Raw genomic sequence first — 20,096 nt, 5'->3', positions numbered from 1 at the left:
TACCCCTAGGTCCTGGAGAATGTCCCCATGTCCTCTACACCTCTACGGTCGTGCCTCTCAGTCACGCTCCGCCATAGAGTACCTTGGACTGGACACTCACTACAGTGACAGTAGACAGTACTGTTCTCATTGTAGTCTCCCACACTCCACACTTACCCCTAGGTCCTGGAGAATGTCCCCATGTCCTCTACACCTCTACGGTCGTGCCTCTCAGTCACGCTCCGCCATAGAGTACCTTGGACTGGACACTCACTACAGTGACAGTAGACAGTACTGTTCTCATTATAGTCTCCCACACTCCACACTTACCCCTAGGTCCTGGAGAATGTCCCCATGTCCTCTACACCTCTACGGTCGTGCCTCTCAGTCACGCTCTGTACCTTGGACTGGACACTCACTACAGTCGGTTCTGAGAGGAGGCGTTTTCGATAAGACACGACAATTAAATGCTCCCGGTACGACAGTTCTTCGGGCTATTAAAATGTTTGATGCTACATACAATCAAAACAATCAATCTCATTGAGTACTTGAATACTGTTCTGAAGATCACAAAAGTGTTTCTTCAATTAACAACCAGTCCATGAGCGAAAAACATACAAAGTTAACTATACCGTATATGTAAAAATAACATTTAAGACAACCTCAGTATTTATTAATTAAATACCTAGAAAATATGTTTCATATATTTTTAAGCCAATCTTTGTGTCTTAAGGCCGGGCGCACACTGATGCAGCGTTTCGCCTGAAACAAGTGTTGCGAGGCAAAATGTTTCGCTGGGTACGAGCTCCCCATGTATTTAATGGGACGCCACACACCGAGGCGCATCGCAACCATAGATATACAGGGTGTTGAAAATGTCTGGAACCAGCATTATATCTGGTGAGTGGTTAAAGAAATACAACTGATATTTTGTGTACGGATATACTATGGTTTTACCTATCTTTTGGTGCCTTATGACATTTTTTACCACTTATAGGGAACGTCCTGTGGAGGATGCAGTAAAAAGTTTTAATGGAAGCCTATAGTAAATGATACATCATTTAAAAGGCCATTTTTTTCTGAGTAAGGAGCCACAAGTTTCATCTCAAAAGGACCACCCTAGCGAAAATGGTGACTGTTTGAAGTTTTTGAAAATAATTGAGTTTTAAATTTCAAACAGTCGCCATTTTTGCTAGGGTGGTCCTTTTGAGATGAAACTTGTGGCTCCTTACTCAGAAAAAAATGGCCTTTAAAATGATGTATCATTTACCATAGGCTTCCATTAAAACTTTTTACTGCATCCTCCACAGGACGTTCCCTATAAGTGGGTTTTTAAATTTCAAACAGTCGCCATTTTTGCTAGGGTGGTCCTTTTGAGATGAAACTTGTGGCTCCTTACTCAGAAAAAATTTGCCTTTAAAATGATGTATCATTTACCATAGGCTTCAATTAAAACTTTTTACTGCATCCTCTACGGGACGTTCCCTATAAATGGTAAAAAATGTCATAAGGCACCAAAAGATAGGTAAAACCATAGTATATCCGTACACAAAATATCAGTTGTATTTCTTTAACCACTCACGAGATATAATGTTGGTTCCAGACATTTTCAACACCCTGTATAATAAAACACTGTTGATACACATTTTTTATAGATATATAATAACGTGTTGTTATTATATATCTATGATCGCAACCCTTTGAAACATTTGATCATCTGCTCGACGAATGGATCCCATACAGCACGATGTTTGATGTTTCAAGGAGAAAAACGTTATGCACATGCGCCAAATCCCTTCCAATAGCTAGTAGCTTTCAAAATTCAATTGACCGTTTGTTGTTGAAAAATAACTCTTCTTTGAAAATTGAATTTTGAAGTTTCGTTAAAACGTAACATTTATATTTTGAATTTCCATTGAACAACATTGTTGTTTAATTTTTCTTGCTACAACTTTGGTAGTCATACAGCCCATGCTAAGTAGTAAAATAATTAAGAAATTAGCAAGGTTACTCAGTTCATGAATCATTATTTATATAACCATCACAACATTATCTAATAATAATTTCTTACGGTATTTAAGATCCTTCTATAAAATAGTATAAAGCTGTCTATCAACAGATTGATTGGGTGAACCCAATGTTGTCTTCCTATTTAGTCCAGTATTTTGCAAACACTGACATACAGCAATAGCTATGTTGACTTCCTCGTCACTTTTATGTTAAAACAATACTGTAGTGAACACCAGTAAACATAATATTTATTCTAATATTTCTTTTCTAAATTTTGCTTGAAGCCAAATGCTGAATCATGCTTGAACCTCCCCCCCCCCCCGCACACTGGAGAAGCAAATAAACAAAACTCTTCAAGCAAATCGTTGTGCAAACTTTTGCTTCAGGTATAATACTGGATCAGTGTGCGCCAAGCCTAAGTACACAGAAAATTTCGGTACCGAGGTTCTTGGTTCATTTAGATGAAATACAAAAGTAAAACAACACATTTTTACAGATTTGTCAATAACGGTAATTTTTTAGGAAGTGTACCGGGAAGTTTAGCATCTTTATCATGAAGGGTGGATTTTCCTACATAAATTATCAGGATAAAATACTGATGTGTAGATGAAGCATTACCTTTCGAGTTTTCACAGAGTAGCTAATGAAATATTATTGTATTTCCTCTGAATATATTTAAGTACATCTTACAAATTTAACTCCTTCCAAATTTGGGTCATATTTGATTAGTAAGCCCTACACAAATCTGTGTCAGTAATAACAATTTCAATATTAACACCGCTCATCTACTGAGATCACTTGCCTCAACCCAATGAGCTGAGCTCTCGAGAAACCCAAGTGATTGTTATGCGTCTAGAAACCGTCATTTGACTGCGTATGAAGATTTATATGAGGGAAAGCAACAAGAGAGATCTCAAAGCGATGATGTAGTCACTTGTGTGTTGATTAGTGGCGATTTACTGGTTTGCTGAGGTATCTGTGATTTTGCTGCGTAACAGTTACTGCTTGGTAACAGTTACAGTGCTCCTGGTGACTTGCGAGATTCCTGTTATATATGACTATAATGAGCACAGGGTGAACCGTGGTGGGGTAAAAAAACACAAAACAAAACGTAAACATATAATAAGAGCTTAATTGATTTTATGTAAATAGGATTTTTTTGGGAACTCTCATAATGTACGCAAATTGTTAGATGGTGTTTAATTTTGTGTTATAACTTAGAAATTACGGCCCCAATGGCTAAACAAAATTTATTTTCGAGATTAACCCTGATAAGAACTAGCTACCGTTAATTTCCATGTAACGAAAGGTAACATTACGCAAAACATTATCCTGCTGATTCTAGATTATACGAGATATTATGTGGACAGTTGTAATAATGTAATGTTTGTAATTGTAAAGATCTTGTGTTGAAAATTAACAATAAATTGCACTCATTTGCGGAGATGTGATTTCTAGTACATAACGTGTTAAGTATCTTATTTCGTGCTAAATTAGGTATCTAAGAATAGTTGTAAGATCAGTCGATGCCAGTGAAGTACCTAGTACTAAAGAACCTGACTCCTGATCAACTTGTGAACAATTTTCCAATGTCAGACAATGATAAGCGAAATCCAACTCCGCAATATGATGAATGTATGTCTATTACATGGAATTTCGTATGTTATGGCTCTCAGAAGTACCAAATATCTCATAAGAAAGGCAAAATGTAAAGCCTAGTATTATTACTACCTCTTTCTACAAGAACGTTGTGTTAAACCTTAAAACCACTTAAAAACTAAGTGAGGCCAACAACAAACTGTCATAAAACCAAGCTGACCACTGGTCGTGTCTAGGTGATCCACTAGTTTTGCAATTGACAAAAAGCAATTGCGCAAGTTGCAGCAGACAGTTGCAAAAACTCGGCGCAACTTGAGCCTCGGCCCATGGGAGACCAAGAGCAATCGATTGCGCAATGCGCAACACGACCGACACGTTGCCGTCACGTTAGACGTACGTTATTGTCACGTTTTTGTGGCCTACATCGGAACATGAGTCGATGGACAAGCTCACTCTCAAACTGTGAAACGTCGTTTTTGCTAAATAATTCTAACGTGCCCTTTGTCAGAAAAAGCCTTTCCTGGTTTACATAATCTATTGTTTTGGTAATATAGGTTGTAGCAGCTTGGCCTTACTGTTATGAGGTAGGTGGATAGTCACGTTTTTAGGATTCTGTTGCTATGCGTGATTATGTAAAAATTTTATAAATGTAGTCTGATGTTCAAAATTGTGTTTTATACTGTCCTAACAACTCGGATTGCTAATAGTTTTGAGTTCGGATGACAACAAACTCAGATTAGACCTAGTAATAAAATAGATGTCTACAGATTCGGAATGCAATGGAATCACTTCACCACCAAATGGGATCTTTACGATTCAAATTCTTCTGCTCAACATAACTATTATTTCGGAACACTGTCAATTATTTATTTTACTACTAATTTAAATCACTGGCATTTTTAATACCTACAATCTCGAATATTATTAAAGACTCTCATCATGAATACTGATCTTAGCCAATTCAGTTTTATTATTGCAATGGATTCACATGACTAATATTTCAGGTCTCCACCAACTCAGATTCCTACCGATTCGTATTTTGACAGGGATCAGTACTTACATAAATAAAAAATACCCCCTTAGTCGATTTTCTATCCTTATGGAACAGCTAAAGCAAATTTTATTGTTAGTTCTGTCCGGTGTACTTTAGAGTTGTGTTTTGTTTACAATTTGTTTCTATTATTTTAGGGTTAGTTTCTCATGATTTTTGCCTCACTGTTTGGTTATATAGCTATTGGAAAAGTTATTGTTTATGATTAGATAGTTTTATTTGGCTGAACGATGTTTTAAATTACTGAAATAGCAAGAATCAAATTGTAAACAAAACATTAGGCAGAACTAACAATAAAATTGGCTTCAGCTGTTCCATAAGGATGGAGTATGTTTTATGAGTATGTTATGTCCAAAATGTTAGTTTTATTTAATTACCAGATGTTTAATTATTGATACTATTTATGTCTTCATTCTCCATGTTTCTTTTATTAAAAACAGTTCACTACTTTTTGTTTAGTCCAATATTTATTTTGTTAGTACTCATAAAATACTTATTAACACACGGTCATCTTGACCAACGTGATTTGGACCACTAGCAATTTATATTAAAACCACATAGACTACAATGAAACTTGTAAAAATGTGAAAAAGATAAGAAAGAAAAGAATCGTCGTTTTGTATACATCCCTCACCTTTAAAATGCCTTCATACACATTGATTTGATTAAAATTGCTTACCAAGTGTGAAATTGATTCAACAGTGCTAACTCAAAATAAGGTGTGAAACAACCTTTTGCTTTCACAAAGTATAATTACTACAACTCTATTATCGTGTCCAAGGTTACCTTTTGGTTCTAGTTTTCAGAAAACATTGTTATTACGGGGACATGGACATATGTTGTGCCTATTTATTGCAACACTTCTGATATTATTCCCGCCATCACAAATCCACACCCACACGAATTAATTTTGTAGCCGCGAATTGACCTTTGAAATAATCTGCATTGTAACACATCTGTGTCAAGGTATACATACAAGTAGTTTTTAACCGAATCAATTTTTATGTTTATTTTCCTTTGATTTTATTGACACACTGAGCTAAAATAGGTTAGAACTAACTAATTTCAGTTTGTTGATTTTTCCGTATTCAATTTATTAAATTATGGACCAAAGTAAACTAGGATTGCTTTCACATCAGTGAAGCCAGTTGAGCGGAGCAATCACGTTTCATGAGTTTTAATAAAGCAATAAATAAAAAAATTATAGATATAATACAAAATACAACGATTTTGGCAATTTAACTTATCAGTTTATCTCAAAACCATTAATATCTATAACAAGTTTCATAAGTAAATATGTGGACATTACATACATATAGTTTGTATCGGTATTTTTTCTGTGTTTGCCTGCTAATGTCATCTGGCGGACCTCCTGTACTGGTTGAACCCGACCTTGGACCTAAACTAATCGACATTTTCTCAATCTTGGCCAGATTTTGCAGTTCAGGCAGAAATAATCCTGCATGGATCCATACGATTAGCAGATGTGACTTTTTAAAGACCTGCCTACTTTGAGAGAATCGCACAAATAGTTGTCACCATACCTTATGAGGTTTGTTTTCTTAAATGTTGTACTTTTAACATAATTATGAAAAGCCGTTTTCAAGAAAGTATTCTACATTAAACTTTTTATAGTACTGTAGTTCGTGCGTTATCGGGCGTTTATTGCTCGTCTTCATTTTCTACAAATATCAGGCAGTTTTTGAGTATGCATTCGGAAATGTTCCTTAATATGACACTCTTATGTAAAACGAAAACGCAAAAGATGCTTTATTCTTCTTATATACACCAAATCGTTGCCAACACAACAATCAATACAACAAGTGCGATGCCAATACGATTATATGATCAAAAATGTTTCAAAGAAAATAATAAGAAACCATGTTCATAATAGCCTATGTAGATACAAATATTTATTTGAGAATAAATATTTATTTAAAACTGCAGGATAAATTTAATAAATAAATGTATCAAACCAGAATAAATCTGGGTTTTTATTCCCAATAACATAAGATAAATGTTATTTTTTATAACCTTATTGAGCGACGTAAACAAAATCCGTAAAATACTGTACTTATTCGATCAGTGCTCGTTTTCAAATTGCGACTAAAATGTAAACTTAAGACTTTCAGTGTATTATTTGATCAGTGGTCATCATCCGAATTGTTTTTCCTTTGTACTGTGTTTAGGTCGTGGCTTGATTTTAACATACGATATGATTCTTTGTTTTGTTTACATTTACGTCGATATTTTGAAACCATCATGTCAACCCATAAGGCCAATGTTAAAATTTAAAAACTTTGAGTTATTTTTAAATTGTTTAGGCATTGTCCAAAATTCAAATTGGTTTCGTCTGAACCTTCAAAAATTTTGACAAAAACACCCTTGGTAAGTTTGGCTAAAATATGTTCAGCCGTTATAACAATAAGAATTTATATTAATTACAATCGGTTTGGTGTCAAGATGAGATCAAATCTTTGTAATTAGGATTTTTTGTTAATTTCAAATCAAATCAACTTATATACTCGCTGTTTGCCACTTCACTCGAAATTTAGAGAATTCTATGTTCAAGTAAGTGGTAAAACCATGCAAAAAGATAACTCATAGCTTTGTACACTTTTTTTGTTTGTTTCTCAAATAAGCAACTAATTAACATAACTATTCACCATTTTACATTTAATAGATTTAGGCCTTTCTATTTCATCTTACTCTATATAGGCTACTCTCATCTACGCAAAAATATTTATAGTATTACTATTATTTTCAGAGTTGGTTCTGTGCTGAGAAAATAAGTAACTTGTTTTAAGATTCGAAACTGAATCTAGCTGCCATTTATAATCAAACAGTTGGTTGTCGATAGTAACAAAATAATAAATTTGGCTTAGTTTCTTTATTCAGAGGTCTTAGTAATAAAGCTATAAAACCCGTCAATAATTAATTCTTCTCAAATTCACGCAACTCATTAAACTCATACTTGGTTAAAAAACACAAAGCCTCACATTTAAAGATACTATGAAAATACATGTTATTTGCCTACTTTTATCTACAGCCTTGACAATGCACGTCACAGCTTAGTTCACGAACTTCATCCTCTACTCACGAATATTGATATTCCCTTAACAAAATTAAAGATTCGCTACATTTAGAACTCTTCCAGGTCTCCATACACCGCCCTTGCAGTTTCCTCATTTTGAGAACAGTGGCGATGTTTGGCGGGAAACGGAGAGGAAGAAGAAGTCCGATAACAAAGTCCATTGTTGGTTCAAACCAGTGACATAACGTTGACCGGAAGTGTGGTCTATCAGGAGTGACAGGGAGAGCACTCCTGTCCGTCATTCTGACAAGGTATAGGCTACCTCATTTTACTATCACTAGACCGTGGGAGTTGTAAATACAAAGTAAAATAAGAAAAGAGACAACCATGAAACCGTAGAAAGAGGATTGTGTCAAGGAATCGGTTATCATAAATAGTTTACACATAATCAAACCGAACCGAACAGTAGTACAATTTGTTTATGCTTACATTAACTTAAAGCTTACAGCAAGCTAAAACAATTTGATCTGCAGAGCATCTGCTGAATGTATCAAGCTATACAGCTTACGTCACGCAAGTCTTGGAATGTACGTGTGTGTTTAATGTATTGCTCTGGACTTCAGAGTGTGAGTTTACGTTCATAAAATATTTGGAAAACCTCTTTAACATCAAGCACAATACAACCTAATTTATGTAGGATTTTGTATATATCATTTCAGTTTGTATGGTAAAACTAACATTAATAACAAGTTACAGCAAAATGAACTGCACGTTTCATATAATTTTAACCCTATGCAAACAGCAGTTCCAATTTACTTTAGATTATTTAATGTTATTTTTTATAGCGTTGTTTATATCCACAGCAAATTCGTCTCGACAAGTTCCTCCATATGTAGGATGTGAAACGCAAAACGTACAAGTCCCTTTAGTGGTATTGTAACAGAAACGGCGCTCTTCGTACAGTATTGCAAGATTAGTAAAGATTTGCTGATTCATACAGTTATGCATCTGTAAATTTAGAGAGGTAAATATATATGAAAAATGCATAGTCTCTGGGGTTCAGAACAAAGTAGTAATGTTGTGACTCTACTGAGAAAAGCCTTCATAATAGTTATAACAATACAAATGCCAAAACTATACTGATCTAAATCAATTAAATTATATTTTTAATTGTGTTAGAGTTTATATTTTAAGCTAGGCTTATTGCATTTTTGTCTGTTAAATTGCATGAAAATTAAACAAAAATTTTGTTTCATATGTGTTGCGTGTTTGTTTTAAATTAATAGAATTCTGTAGTTATAAAATAAAATATTAAATTTGAAGTTATTTTAGGTTAAAATTAGACAAATAAATAATACAGTATTGTATTCTCTATTACTTATAAAAAGAGGAACATTTTTGCCTAGGTGTATTAAATAATTATTGCACTACATAGTGCCTTCTTCTATCAAACGTCAAATACATATAAGATCGTTGACACAACGTCTCCTACTCAAATTGAAGGCGCAGAAAAACACATGCTGAAAAAATAATATTTTTAGGGAAATTATAAAGTGGATAACAACGGAAACGGTAACCCCTTCGTGTATTATCAATAAAACATTATAATTAAATCTTTAAATATTTTAGGATCAATAATAGCTAATATTGAAAATACTTTATTATGACTTTTCTTATATAACTGCATTATTTCACTTGACCTTACATTACATTACCTATAATACAAGTAACACGAAATGTAAATTCTTTTTTACCTCGTACAGTTTTCTTAGAAATTATCAGTCAGTTAGTATCTAAATATTATGAAGGTTAGTTTTATGTTTAAAATAATACCTTTTAGTGAATATACTGGAATTGTTGAGTAAATTTCAGCTAAAAGGTATTGAGTAAAATCTTATCTAATATTGCTTTATAGCTGTTATTATTCACTTCAATAATCGACCAAAGACGATCTCAAAAGTAGTTGTTCAATATTTGATAAGTAAATGGTGAATATTTGTTAGGTTTTCATTTCAAACTGATAAGCAAAGGACAACCACAATCAAGAAATGTGTGGAATTCAAACTTTTTTTACCACATTATACAACCATAATGTTTCAATATTTAACTTTTATTTAATCAATCTTTGTCTTATAAAAACATGAAACCAAGTTTGGGTTTGGACTACTTATCCTGTAGACTATATCACATTGGTCAATAATTTGACTGATATACTGATATTCAGCCAATAAGTAAAAAATAATAACTACTTTTTGAGGCACCAAGTAGGATGGATTGGATCACAATCTTGATAAAGCAGTTTTGATTAGAGACACAGACTTCTTTCGTGTAACATCAATACTGATGTTTCCAACAATAATTTTATTGATTGTTACATTAGGGTTTAGAGCTTACACAAGTAACTTGGTAGCAATAGATATATTAAACCATAATTGGTTACTGGTACCATAAACTTACTACTACTTAGAATAACGATTACTTTTCAATAGTTGAGTGACACTTTGTAAACAAAGTAGTGCACAATATACAATGAGTGCCATCATTGAAAGAGTCGTATGCATAACGGTTAGACCAATCAGCAGTGTGCATCATATTACAGATGTAACTCTACACACCTGGGCTCAGCACGGTGCTGCACAAGGCTACGTAACACGTCTAGTCTACAGTTGGGATCTTATTGTTTCGATATCCGGTTGTAATGTGAAATGTGATACCGAGCCGTAAATATATATTGAATGTATTTGCTGTTGCTGTTTACTTTGGCATCGGTTAACCGTTATTTGCAATCCAACAATTGCTTATACGAGTGATGTATGAGATTATTTTTTTGTTGAATAGAACTTTGGTATTGGTGAAGAAAAAGGTTAGCTATCCTATTCTTAAAAGCATATCTGAGTTTCGAGGCATCTAGGAGTTCGACGATTCATATTTATATCGCATCGGAGAAAAGAAGTGTTCAGTGAAATGAACCCACATTATCTCTATTTTACATATTTGTTTATTATTACGCGTTTTATGTTTATTGCTTTACAGATTTTGAAAGTGTGGGGTATTGCTGTCCTATTAGAGGATTTAACAACGGAAAACCACTTTAAACCATGTTAATAGTTGACAAAAGAGATCAATGTTATTTTTTTAACTAAAAAATCTCATTCTTATAATCTATGCAATAATAAAAATGTTACGTCAAAACCAAATGTAAACACTTATAAAAATGTGTATAATCTGACTGAGCTTTAAGACTAATTAATTCGACTTCAAGGTATTCAAGTAGTTTATTGATAAGTAGGTACAGTTTTATCGTTAAACGTTTTGTTAGTTTAACTGGATATTTCAGGTCAATATTGTATTGTTATAAGTATGTGTTTTTTTTCAATTAATTTTAGTTTAACTAATGTGGCATAATTGTATAATATACAGCATAAATATGTATATTACATATATATATGTATATTACAGACTCAACCAGTTCCAATAGTTTTATCATATTATATTTTATGTTATATTTTTCTTTACTTCATATATAGCCCAATATACAACGGATCTATTATACTGATTACCCGTCAGTATATCTTAAAATGTAAATGTATACCTATATAACTGCATCTATATAGCCTACCTTTTAACCAATAACCACAATGCATTTGGTATACTTAAAATTCCGTCTTAATAAGCATCCCGAATATTGTGTATTTTTCCTTCAAACGAAGTAAATAACAAAAGGAATTTTCTTTTTTGTACAGATTACAATCCCCCTTTCCTTGAATTGGGTTGGAATTGGCGGGATTGGTATGTTGGACAGATTGGGCTAGACTATAAAACTACCTATGTATGATCAATTTAATTCTTGTAGAATTGTATAATTATATTTGCCGAGCTGCACATTAATTACCCATTTTATGGACACTTACTGTCCTTCAGCGTCGTGTCCAAGAGGACCGGTTTTTAAGTTATTTAATGAATCGCAAGTATTTTCCTTTGTAAGCCTTGGCAATTATTTGGCACTTGGCAATGGACTTAGGTTCTCCTCTTGACTTTATGAAACGCATAGTTTTATAATAAAATTTCACATTCCTGTGTGTAAAAGTTTTTACTGTATTTTCATTAACTAAAATCTATGTATGTAATGACGCTAATAATCATTTACATATACGTTATTTTATATTTTATATCTGGTTCTTTGAAAGATGTATTATAATCCCGGTTGTTTTGAATATTGAAATAATTACCAGAAATAATAAAATAATTATTTCACAAACAGATTAGTAGGCTTCTTTATTTATTCCAAAGTCTTAACTGAATCTTTTAAACAATTATTAAATTAATTCAATACAAAATATTTAACATGTGGTAAAACAAAACACAGAAGTTTAGAAAAAATATAACAGTCAGATCAAATGGAAAACAATGAAGTGAAAACACATTCAATAAAGTTCACAACATCCTCCCCCCATTTAAAATTGCTAACCAATCATGTGCAATTTTAAATCAGTAAAATCGCTGGGGCACTTTTACTTCTCTTCCACATCTGGTTTTCTTCTTAGCGAAATCAAAGACTTCGTTTTCAACCATACTTTCTTCTTCTTCAAGTGGTTTATTTTCTTTCATACACTCTTTTTCACAAGCTGTGATTTGTAATGGGAAAAGTCTTTGTAGTGGGTTTCTTAATTTGTTTATATAACACACTCTTTTATTCAAACTTAGACACTCAATTTCATCCAAATCGGGTAATTCAACTGTTGATGTTGGTTGTAAGAATAAGGCTGGGGTTAATGGTTGTAAACTGTCATCATCATTCGAAAGATAAGTCAAAGGTCTTGAATTTACAGTTGCTTCACAATCACACAAAATTGTTGAGAGTTCTTCCTGCGTGACTGAAGAATTTCCCAAGTTTCGTCGTAAAATTTCCTTTACGACTCCAATAAGTCGCTCCCACCACAAAAATCTTAAAGCGTCTCGGTCACTTTTTGTTGAACTTTGCAAGAAAGCTTTCTTAATATCTGAAATATTGGGTGTGTAAACTTCATTAGAAGAGCTGGAATTAGTTCTATTAAATTAGGTCCCTTATCCAAACAAGAGTTAAGTGAATTCCCTCTACTATCAACTACAGAAGCATCAAAGACTGGTCGAACCTTAGTAGTCAAACTGGATTCTTTGACCACAGCGTGATGAGGTAAGTAGTGTACAGGTCTATCAGTTACAGAGGACTCAACAACCCTTTCAATAATGTTTGAATTTAACCACTCTGAAAATACCTGATCATACTCATTGAACTTTTCTAACTTAATCAACTTCTTCGTCACTGCATGTAGTCGCTTCTCTGCTCTAATTTTGTTGTCCATAAGCACCGGATGGCCTTCAATCCATGGAAGAGTCACCTCGTACCTATTTTCACTATTTACTACAATAGTTTTGTTAAAACTCTCCATGACATCTGATGCATTCGCCTCATTTGTTTTACTACCCGATGGATCAGAAATGCCCAGAACATCTAAATGCCATTGATCTGAAATGTCCATTTTAGCAAAGCAACTATGCATTTTAGCATTTTAGCAATGCTAATAAGTGACTGGTAACTTTTTCCACATTGTCCTATTACTGTCCATCCTAACACAGTCTGAACAGCAACCAGAGTTTGATCTAGCTGTTCAATTTTACCTGTGAGAAGTTGGCCCAAGATATCAGCTCCTAGTAGTAACTGTATTTCTTCTGCTGCATCTTGAAAACGGGTGATCTAGAACGTTACTATTTAAAATTTTTGTCAATTCTAGAAAAACTTATAGTTAAACGTTAAAACTTACTCTACATACGAGTATATTTGGCAGATACATAACTTAAAATGTTTCTTAGCTTTCCTAAGAACCCCCAAGGAAATATTACTTTCAGCAATTTAAATGGAAACGAAACTGGGCATATTTTATCACAAAAGTTAATTGACAGTGAGCATTGCGTGAGATGGAGTGATACCTCGTAAGGCTTTTGTCACTAACCCGCTATTTGTTTAGTCAGGACCATTTACTACCAGTCCAATAATCCTTTATTAGGCCCAATAACCCTATCATCATCGACAACTGGGACCCATTTGGATACACAAAAAATTACACATCTTTCTCAAGATCACATTAGGCTACTTTTTGGTTACTAGGCGAGCAATACAACCACTTAACATTGAGCCATCCAACCGTACAATCCGGGTAACAAATCTTTAAGAAGGCGTTTTGTGTTGATCCCTTCCTAAAAGAAAATGTTCTCGTACACCTCCTGAAAGTGTTTTCTGAGATGATGAAAATCCAAAAAGTGGTGTCTTTGCCTGACAAGGATGTTCCACAAGGCCAATGCCACGGCGCCCCGACCACGCCCAGAGGACGTATATATACGCAGAGCCTGTACTTGCGACGGTACAGTCTAGACTCACAGACCTGCAACATGTACAAGCTGGTGAGTACACAATCACAACACTAGTGTGTACATCATTAATGAGTAATTAATCTTAGGATTTACTTCAAAAACAATATTAATTATTTTGTTTAAAATACTAATAATTATAGAGCAGTTTGGTTACTCAAAATGTTTTACTTATAGTGAATAAATGTGTGACATGTAATCTATGTATTGGATGTTACCGTATATAGCGTATGGAATCCATTGATATGGTAAAATCTATTGTAAACTGTAATTGAATGCCAAATATTCTCCAGGACCTTGTTTCTTTACTAGTTTCCAAGTTAATTTTAGAAGTTTGTGTGTGGTTAACGATAAAAAAAACTTATACCAAAAATAATCAAACGCATTTTTCAAATTGTTTGTGAAATGCTTTCTACTTGTAACTAATTTTCAAATAATATTGGTGATTTATTCTTGCTAAGTTACTCCTAGAAAAAAATTATTTTTACAAAGTATGATATGCTTTTTTTATTCAACCTCAATATGATGATGTTTGATTATGGTTGAACAAATCTTCTCAACAAAAGATTATTTTGTGCAAAATAATAGTTCGTTAGTTGTATAGTAATAGTCATGCAAGTTATAAATTATCTCTTGAATTATGCATTATCATCATACTTCTCTATAACTGACCTACTATACTCAATAATAAAATAACAACTTAATTCCTACTTTGGTTTTGAATACTAAATGTAGAGGTTATTTTTGGGGGGGATGTTGTTTGCATTAGAGACTCCAACGCACGGTTTCACTGAAGGCGTCCATAGCAACAGGCATTGCTCTATTGCTCGTTTAATAGAGATATTTAATAATACGTATAGTTCTATTAATAGCTTCAATTTCAAAATCACATTTCATTCAATTATAAAATTACATTTAGTGTCTATCAACTAAATGGCATTAATTTATATTTAAATATTATTGTACGAACCCTAAACCGTAGTAATAACTATTAAAATGTGTATCACGATTTTGTTAACACCTCATCCTCAGTAAATATTATCCTTTTAAATCTGATAAGCACATATTCACAATTCCACATTAGTTGAAGTTTATATAAAAACGTTCAAGGTTCACGTCCGAATTGTACAGGAGGAAATAATAAAGCATTTAACTTTATATGCCCACACCTATATTGTCAATCAGGGGCAAGACACAATCACAGCTACATTGAAAATCGTTTAAAACAAATGATTTCAAGCGATTCCACGTTTTCTTAAAGATTCGTTCTTACCACCATATTATCTTTTGTTAGGTGCATAACAAAACTTGAGTGAAGGAAGAGGATGTTCCTAAATACAAAATTACTTAAGTAACCCTGGCTTTCTTTTGCAGGTGGTGTTGTCTGCCCTCCTGGCCGTGGTGGCCGCCAAGCCCTCAGCCGTCTACCCCGCCGCTGCGGCACCCCTGCCTCTCGCTAGGTACGGGTACGCCGCCCCCGCTGTCGCCTACGCTGCTGCTCCAGCTTCTGTGGCCTACGCTGCCCCCGCTCCTGCCCCCGTAGCTTACGCCGCTCCTGCACCTGCGGTTTACGCTGCTCCTGCTGTTGCCGCCCCTGCCCCAGTAGCTTATGCCGCCCCCGCAGTTGCAGTTGCTCCCGCCGTGGCACCGGCTGTCGCCATCTCCAAGACCGTCCACTACGCCGAGACACCCGTGGTGACTGGTTACACTTCCACCGTTGTCAAGCCAGACCTCGGAGCTCTCGCCACCCCCGCTCACACGGTCTCCCAGACCCCCGTCCTCGCCCCCGCCAGGTCCGTGCAGACTGTCGTCCCCCAGGTAACCCAGGTGGAGCCTGAGGTTTCTGTCCAGAAGGTTCCCGTGGATGTCCCAGTCCACACTCCCGTCGTTAGCGAGGTTGAGGTACGCACTCCTGTTGTTCAGGGACCCGCTGTTGTTGCCGCCCCCGCTCCTGCTCCAGTAGCGTACGCCGCAGCTGCCCCCGCCATCCACGCCCCCGCTGCCTTTGCCTACGGTGCCCCCGCTGTGGCCGCTGCCCCAGCTCCTCTGGCCTACGCCGCCCCCGTCGCCTACGCTGCTCGCCACGCCTACGCATACCCAGCTCACGGTTACGCTTACGCCGCACCCGCTCACTAAACCTCACTCTCCACCTAGGTTATCAAATTAGTATAAAATATTGACTTGGTCTTAGTATTTGAATTATCTTTCCTACCTAAGTTATAAATGCTGTTTTGCAAACTGTGATAATACTATTACTAATTATAATATTTTATACAACAAAATGGATTTTTTCCTCTTTATTCCTTATACCTTGATTTCAAACGAATGTCTTTTACATGTGCTATGATATTAATTTAGGTTTTTAGACGTTTATATGATTTGCATTACAATTACAGCTCTGATCTGAGTAATCGTAGAATAAGATATGATTCTTTGATTGTAGGCCTATAGACCATACAAAAAATATCATCCAGGAATTTTTGTATTTTTATGAAATTATTAAAGTAATTTCTGAAAGATAATTAATCAAATATATGCCTAAAATATATTAATTTCAAATATTGCGTATCATCAAATGTTTGCCACATACCAAGGGTTATGATATACAGTACATAAAGATATAGCCTATACAATTTTCTTAGAAGAAATTACGTGTAAAACAAATAATCCTTAATTTGCTGTCATGTAGACCATCACACCTTCAGACAGAAGCAAATAAAGCTTGATACTTAATTCGTTAGGGAAAAGTAGTTCGTTACTAACTTTATATGACAAGCAATAAAACTCTGAGGTTAGACTTCTCAGTGGCTTCGGCTTTACTCTTACATGGTTGAGTTTCATTATTATTACCTATTTTAATATTTACCGTGGTTTGTACTTTATTATCTAGAATTTGAATATTCAGTGCATTTTACTTTAGTCAAACTATTAACTATTAACTTTAACAAGCTTTAACTTGCTTTGATCGCTCCCAATTATAAGTAGTATTCCAAAGCAAATATTAACCAACATACACATACATGAACATAGAATTTATGAATAAAGTCGTTCATTTCTTGCACATCGTATCTTCTTGGCCTTATACCGATAGGCCTACAGTATTGGAATAATCAAGTTACATATGCAAAGGAAGTTCTTGTCCAAAAAGATTGTGTAGGCTAGACAATCGGAAACTGCTTTTTTGAGGAGTCAAATTGGAGCAAAACCAGTTTTTGCGTTGTCATAGAGACTGGTTTAACCAAATGAAATGCTCAAATAATATACGAGTTTTATCTCAGATCTCTTATCTAAATCATCTTATTATGGAGGGTTAAGATTTTTATTGTAACATACTCAATACAATCAGTTTTTTACAGTCTAGAACAGTAATTATCTATTTTACATAATTATGTATCTTCCGTATCTCTTAAAAGTTTTACTGCGTGTACATGTATCAATTAGTATTTTATTTGTTTTTGTGGTAAGATATTACGGGATCAATAAGATATCATCTTATTTGTTGAAAACTCCTTAATTATTTTAACTTAAACATATGTTACTGTCTATTCAACTATAAATAGAAGAGTAAAACGCAAATTTAAAATTCAATTTCCCAAATTTCATCCAAAGTATTATATTAGTTCGTGAATAGAGTTGAATTACTAAAATACAATAAAAAAGGGTTTTCTTAGGGTATACTACTCCCTCAGTATCAAATTGAACAATTTATTGCAGAGTGTGTACAGTACTAGCTGCCTCAATCTTATTCACAAAGGATAACACTTCACGTATTTAACTCCTGGAAAATATAAACGAACTGAATACAAGCTCAAATGTGTCTAAGTGTAGATACATTTTCATATAATTTGGGCAATAGTTAGGTATAGTTCGTGGAATTTCTATTTTATTTTTATGCATCCTTACATAATATAGCATGGCTCGAAAGTATAATAACAAGGTACAAACAGTTAAGTTTAAATATACAATTTAAGCCAGCACTCAGTTCTTACAACTTACTTACGAATTGATAGTTTTAAGGCAATCTTTCTTTTTATCGTCACTAATTAAGTAACCTTTTGAGTTTGTTTGGTTCTCATAAAATATCACCAAGATTGGATAAACCTGTGAGTTAAACCTTCCTTCATCTTGTATTCTACTGTCTTTATAAATTTATGGTTTATTTTCTTCGCTATTTATTCAATAAAAACTATTTATTCAATGACACTTACATTGCTATGGTTTCATAAGTATTGAGTTTCCTTTTTTTTAACTTTATTTAATTTACAATCTGTTCAGGTTGAACAATAAGCAAATGATATAAATAATAATTCAACATTAACTTGAATAATATGAGCTAGTGATTTACCACTGTCAACACTAGCTAACAAAGAGAATTTTGATAACACTGTATCAAAAACTTACACAGACTCGTTTAGCCCTTCACCCCTGGTCTTTTCTTTGGCTATGAACAGTTTGATTCCAATTAAAACCTTTAGTGTCTGCTCTGGACTAAACAATACACTTGGGTGAATTAAATTAAGTACCTAGTTTACTTCAGTGACAATTCTGTTATAATGGAATATCTTGTATTCAACCAATGACACATTAGTGATTTCCGTATAGTTTAATTATTTATGAAAATGTCAAGGTTTCCTGATTTATTGTTACATTGATTGACAGACTGATAGCACTGCACTTTTTAATAATTCAGAAAAAAGCGTGATTGATTTAATTGACTGCTCCACCAATTAAATATAACTGATTGTTTTAAATACTTGTATCTTTGGATTATATGAAACCAGTAGCTTTGCAACTAGGTGCGAGTCTAGAATTATAAAAATTATTATTTGGTTATTACAAAAACAGTTCTTATTAGTATTCACCATGGGATTGTACGTTATAAAACGAATTTAACATTACATTATATCTAATCCCTGATTTTCTTGTCCTTTTTACAATAATTGGAAATATGAAACTCGTCTATGACTTTTGGCAATTGATTTAGTAAATAAAGCATAGAGTTCGTTAAAGGGTATAGCATGCAATTATTTAAGTCAACAGTTACATATTATTATCTAACAACAATTATCTAAGTTACAGATTATGTTTATTATGTAGGTAAGAAGAGTACAGGATCAATTCAAATTTAGTATCTCAACTAAGTGCTTTTGTACGTTCTTAATTATAAGATTTTGAAGATCCTTGTTTTAACTTAGCTCCAAATGTAGTAGTTCCAATGTAAGAATATTATTTAGTACATTCTAATTCAACTCGTTCAAACTATGGATTCGATCAAAAATGTGAAAAAGTTAATATTGAAATTATAACGCAACACAAATTAGTTTACAATTTAACCTTTTTACGTAGCAACTAATTAGGTTATTATCTAAAAATTAAAACACTTTTTGTATGAAGTGATGAATGTAGCGAACAATAACATAGATTTACCACCAAAGGCGTAGCCACGCCTAAAAGTCGCCCGGGAAGTTCACATAAGGTCAAGGATATGTCTACCTCCAAACTTAATCTGTCATGTGACGAAAGCTGAAGCATATTCGGTATCTCTTAATTATTTTGCTAATACTGTATCAGCAAACAAACAGCTCATCTATAATTTCACCTACAACATTGAGCGATGATAGGATATAGAGACAAAACTCAAACAATTAGGTTTTGGTATAGTTTCAAAATTTGAATGGTTAAAGAACATTTTCCAGACGAGAATTGGAATATTGTTCCTAGCAGGTATGGCTACACAATCCTTGAGTTTAAAAAACGAATATGCAAATACTACGGAAAAAAGCATACAACTTTTACGTTCATCTGAACATTTTTGTTCAAGTTGAACTCAAACCAAATCTACATATAAATAAACTAGCTTTTATAACCGTGCTTTGCAACGGGAAGAGGACACGAAACTAAAACATTTTGTTCTTTACATCTGTTGTATAAAATAGTTACACATCCGCCAACACTTTCAGAAAAAAGTTCAACCCTTAATGGTCTTTATAGGAACGTTTGTGGCTTTTTAATCTGGCA

The 20,096-nt window shown here is 34.0% G+C and overlaps 1 protein-coding gene across 1 annotated transcript; it reads left to right on the top strand.

The window, feature by feature from the left end:
* The first annotated feature begins 14,071 nt into the window (after nucleotides 1-14,071).
* Nucleotides 14,072-16,360, top strand: LOC129002168 (cuticle protein 16.5-like). The gene is made up of 2 exons (XM_054429779.1): nucleotides 14,072-14,111; nucleotides 15,453-16,360. The coding sequence occupies exons 1-2, from the start codon at nucleotides 14,100-14,102 to the stop codon at nucleotides 16,212-16,214; spliced, it is 774 nt and encodes a 257-aa protein (XP_054285754.1). The 5' UTR covers nucleotides 14,072-14,099; the 3' UTR covers nucleotides 16,215-16,360.
* The last annotated feature ends 3,736 nt before the right edge of the window (nucleotides 16,361-20,096 follow it).

This window comes from Macrosteles quadrilineatus, unplaced genomic scaffold, assembly GCF_028750875.1.
Source record: "Macrosteles quadrilineatus isolate MER2022 unplaced genomic scaffold, UCM_ALF_1.0 Scaffold_9__3_contigs__length_116548681, whole genome shotgun sequence".
Taxonomy (NCBI): domain Eukaryota; kingdom Metazoa; phylum Arthropoda; class Insecta; order Hemiptera; family Cicadellidae; genus Macrosteles; species Macrosteles quadrilineatus.
Note: the sequence above shows the minus strand (reverse complement) of the source record. Positions and strands in the feature narration are given on the sequence as shown.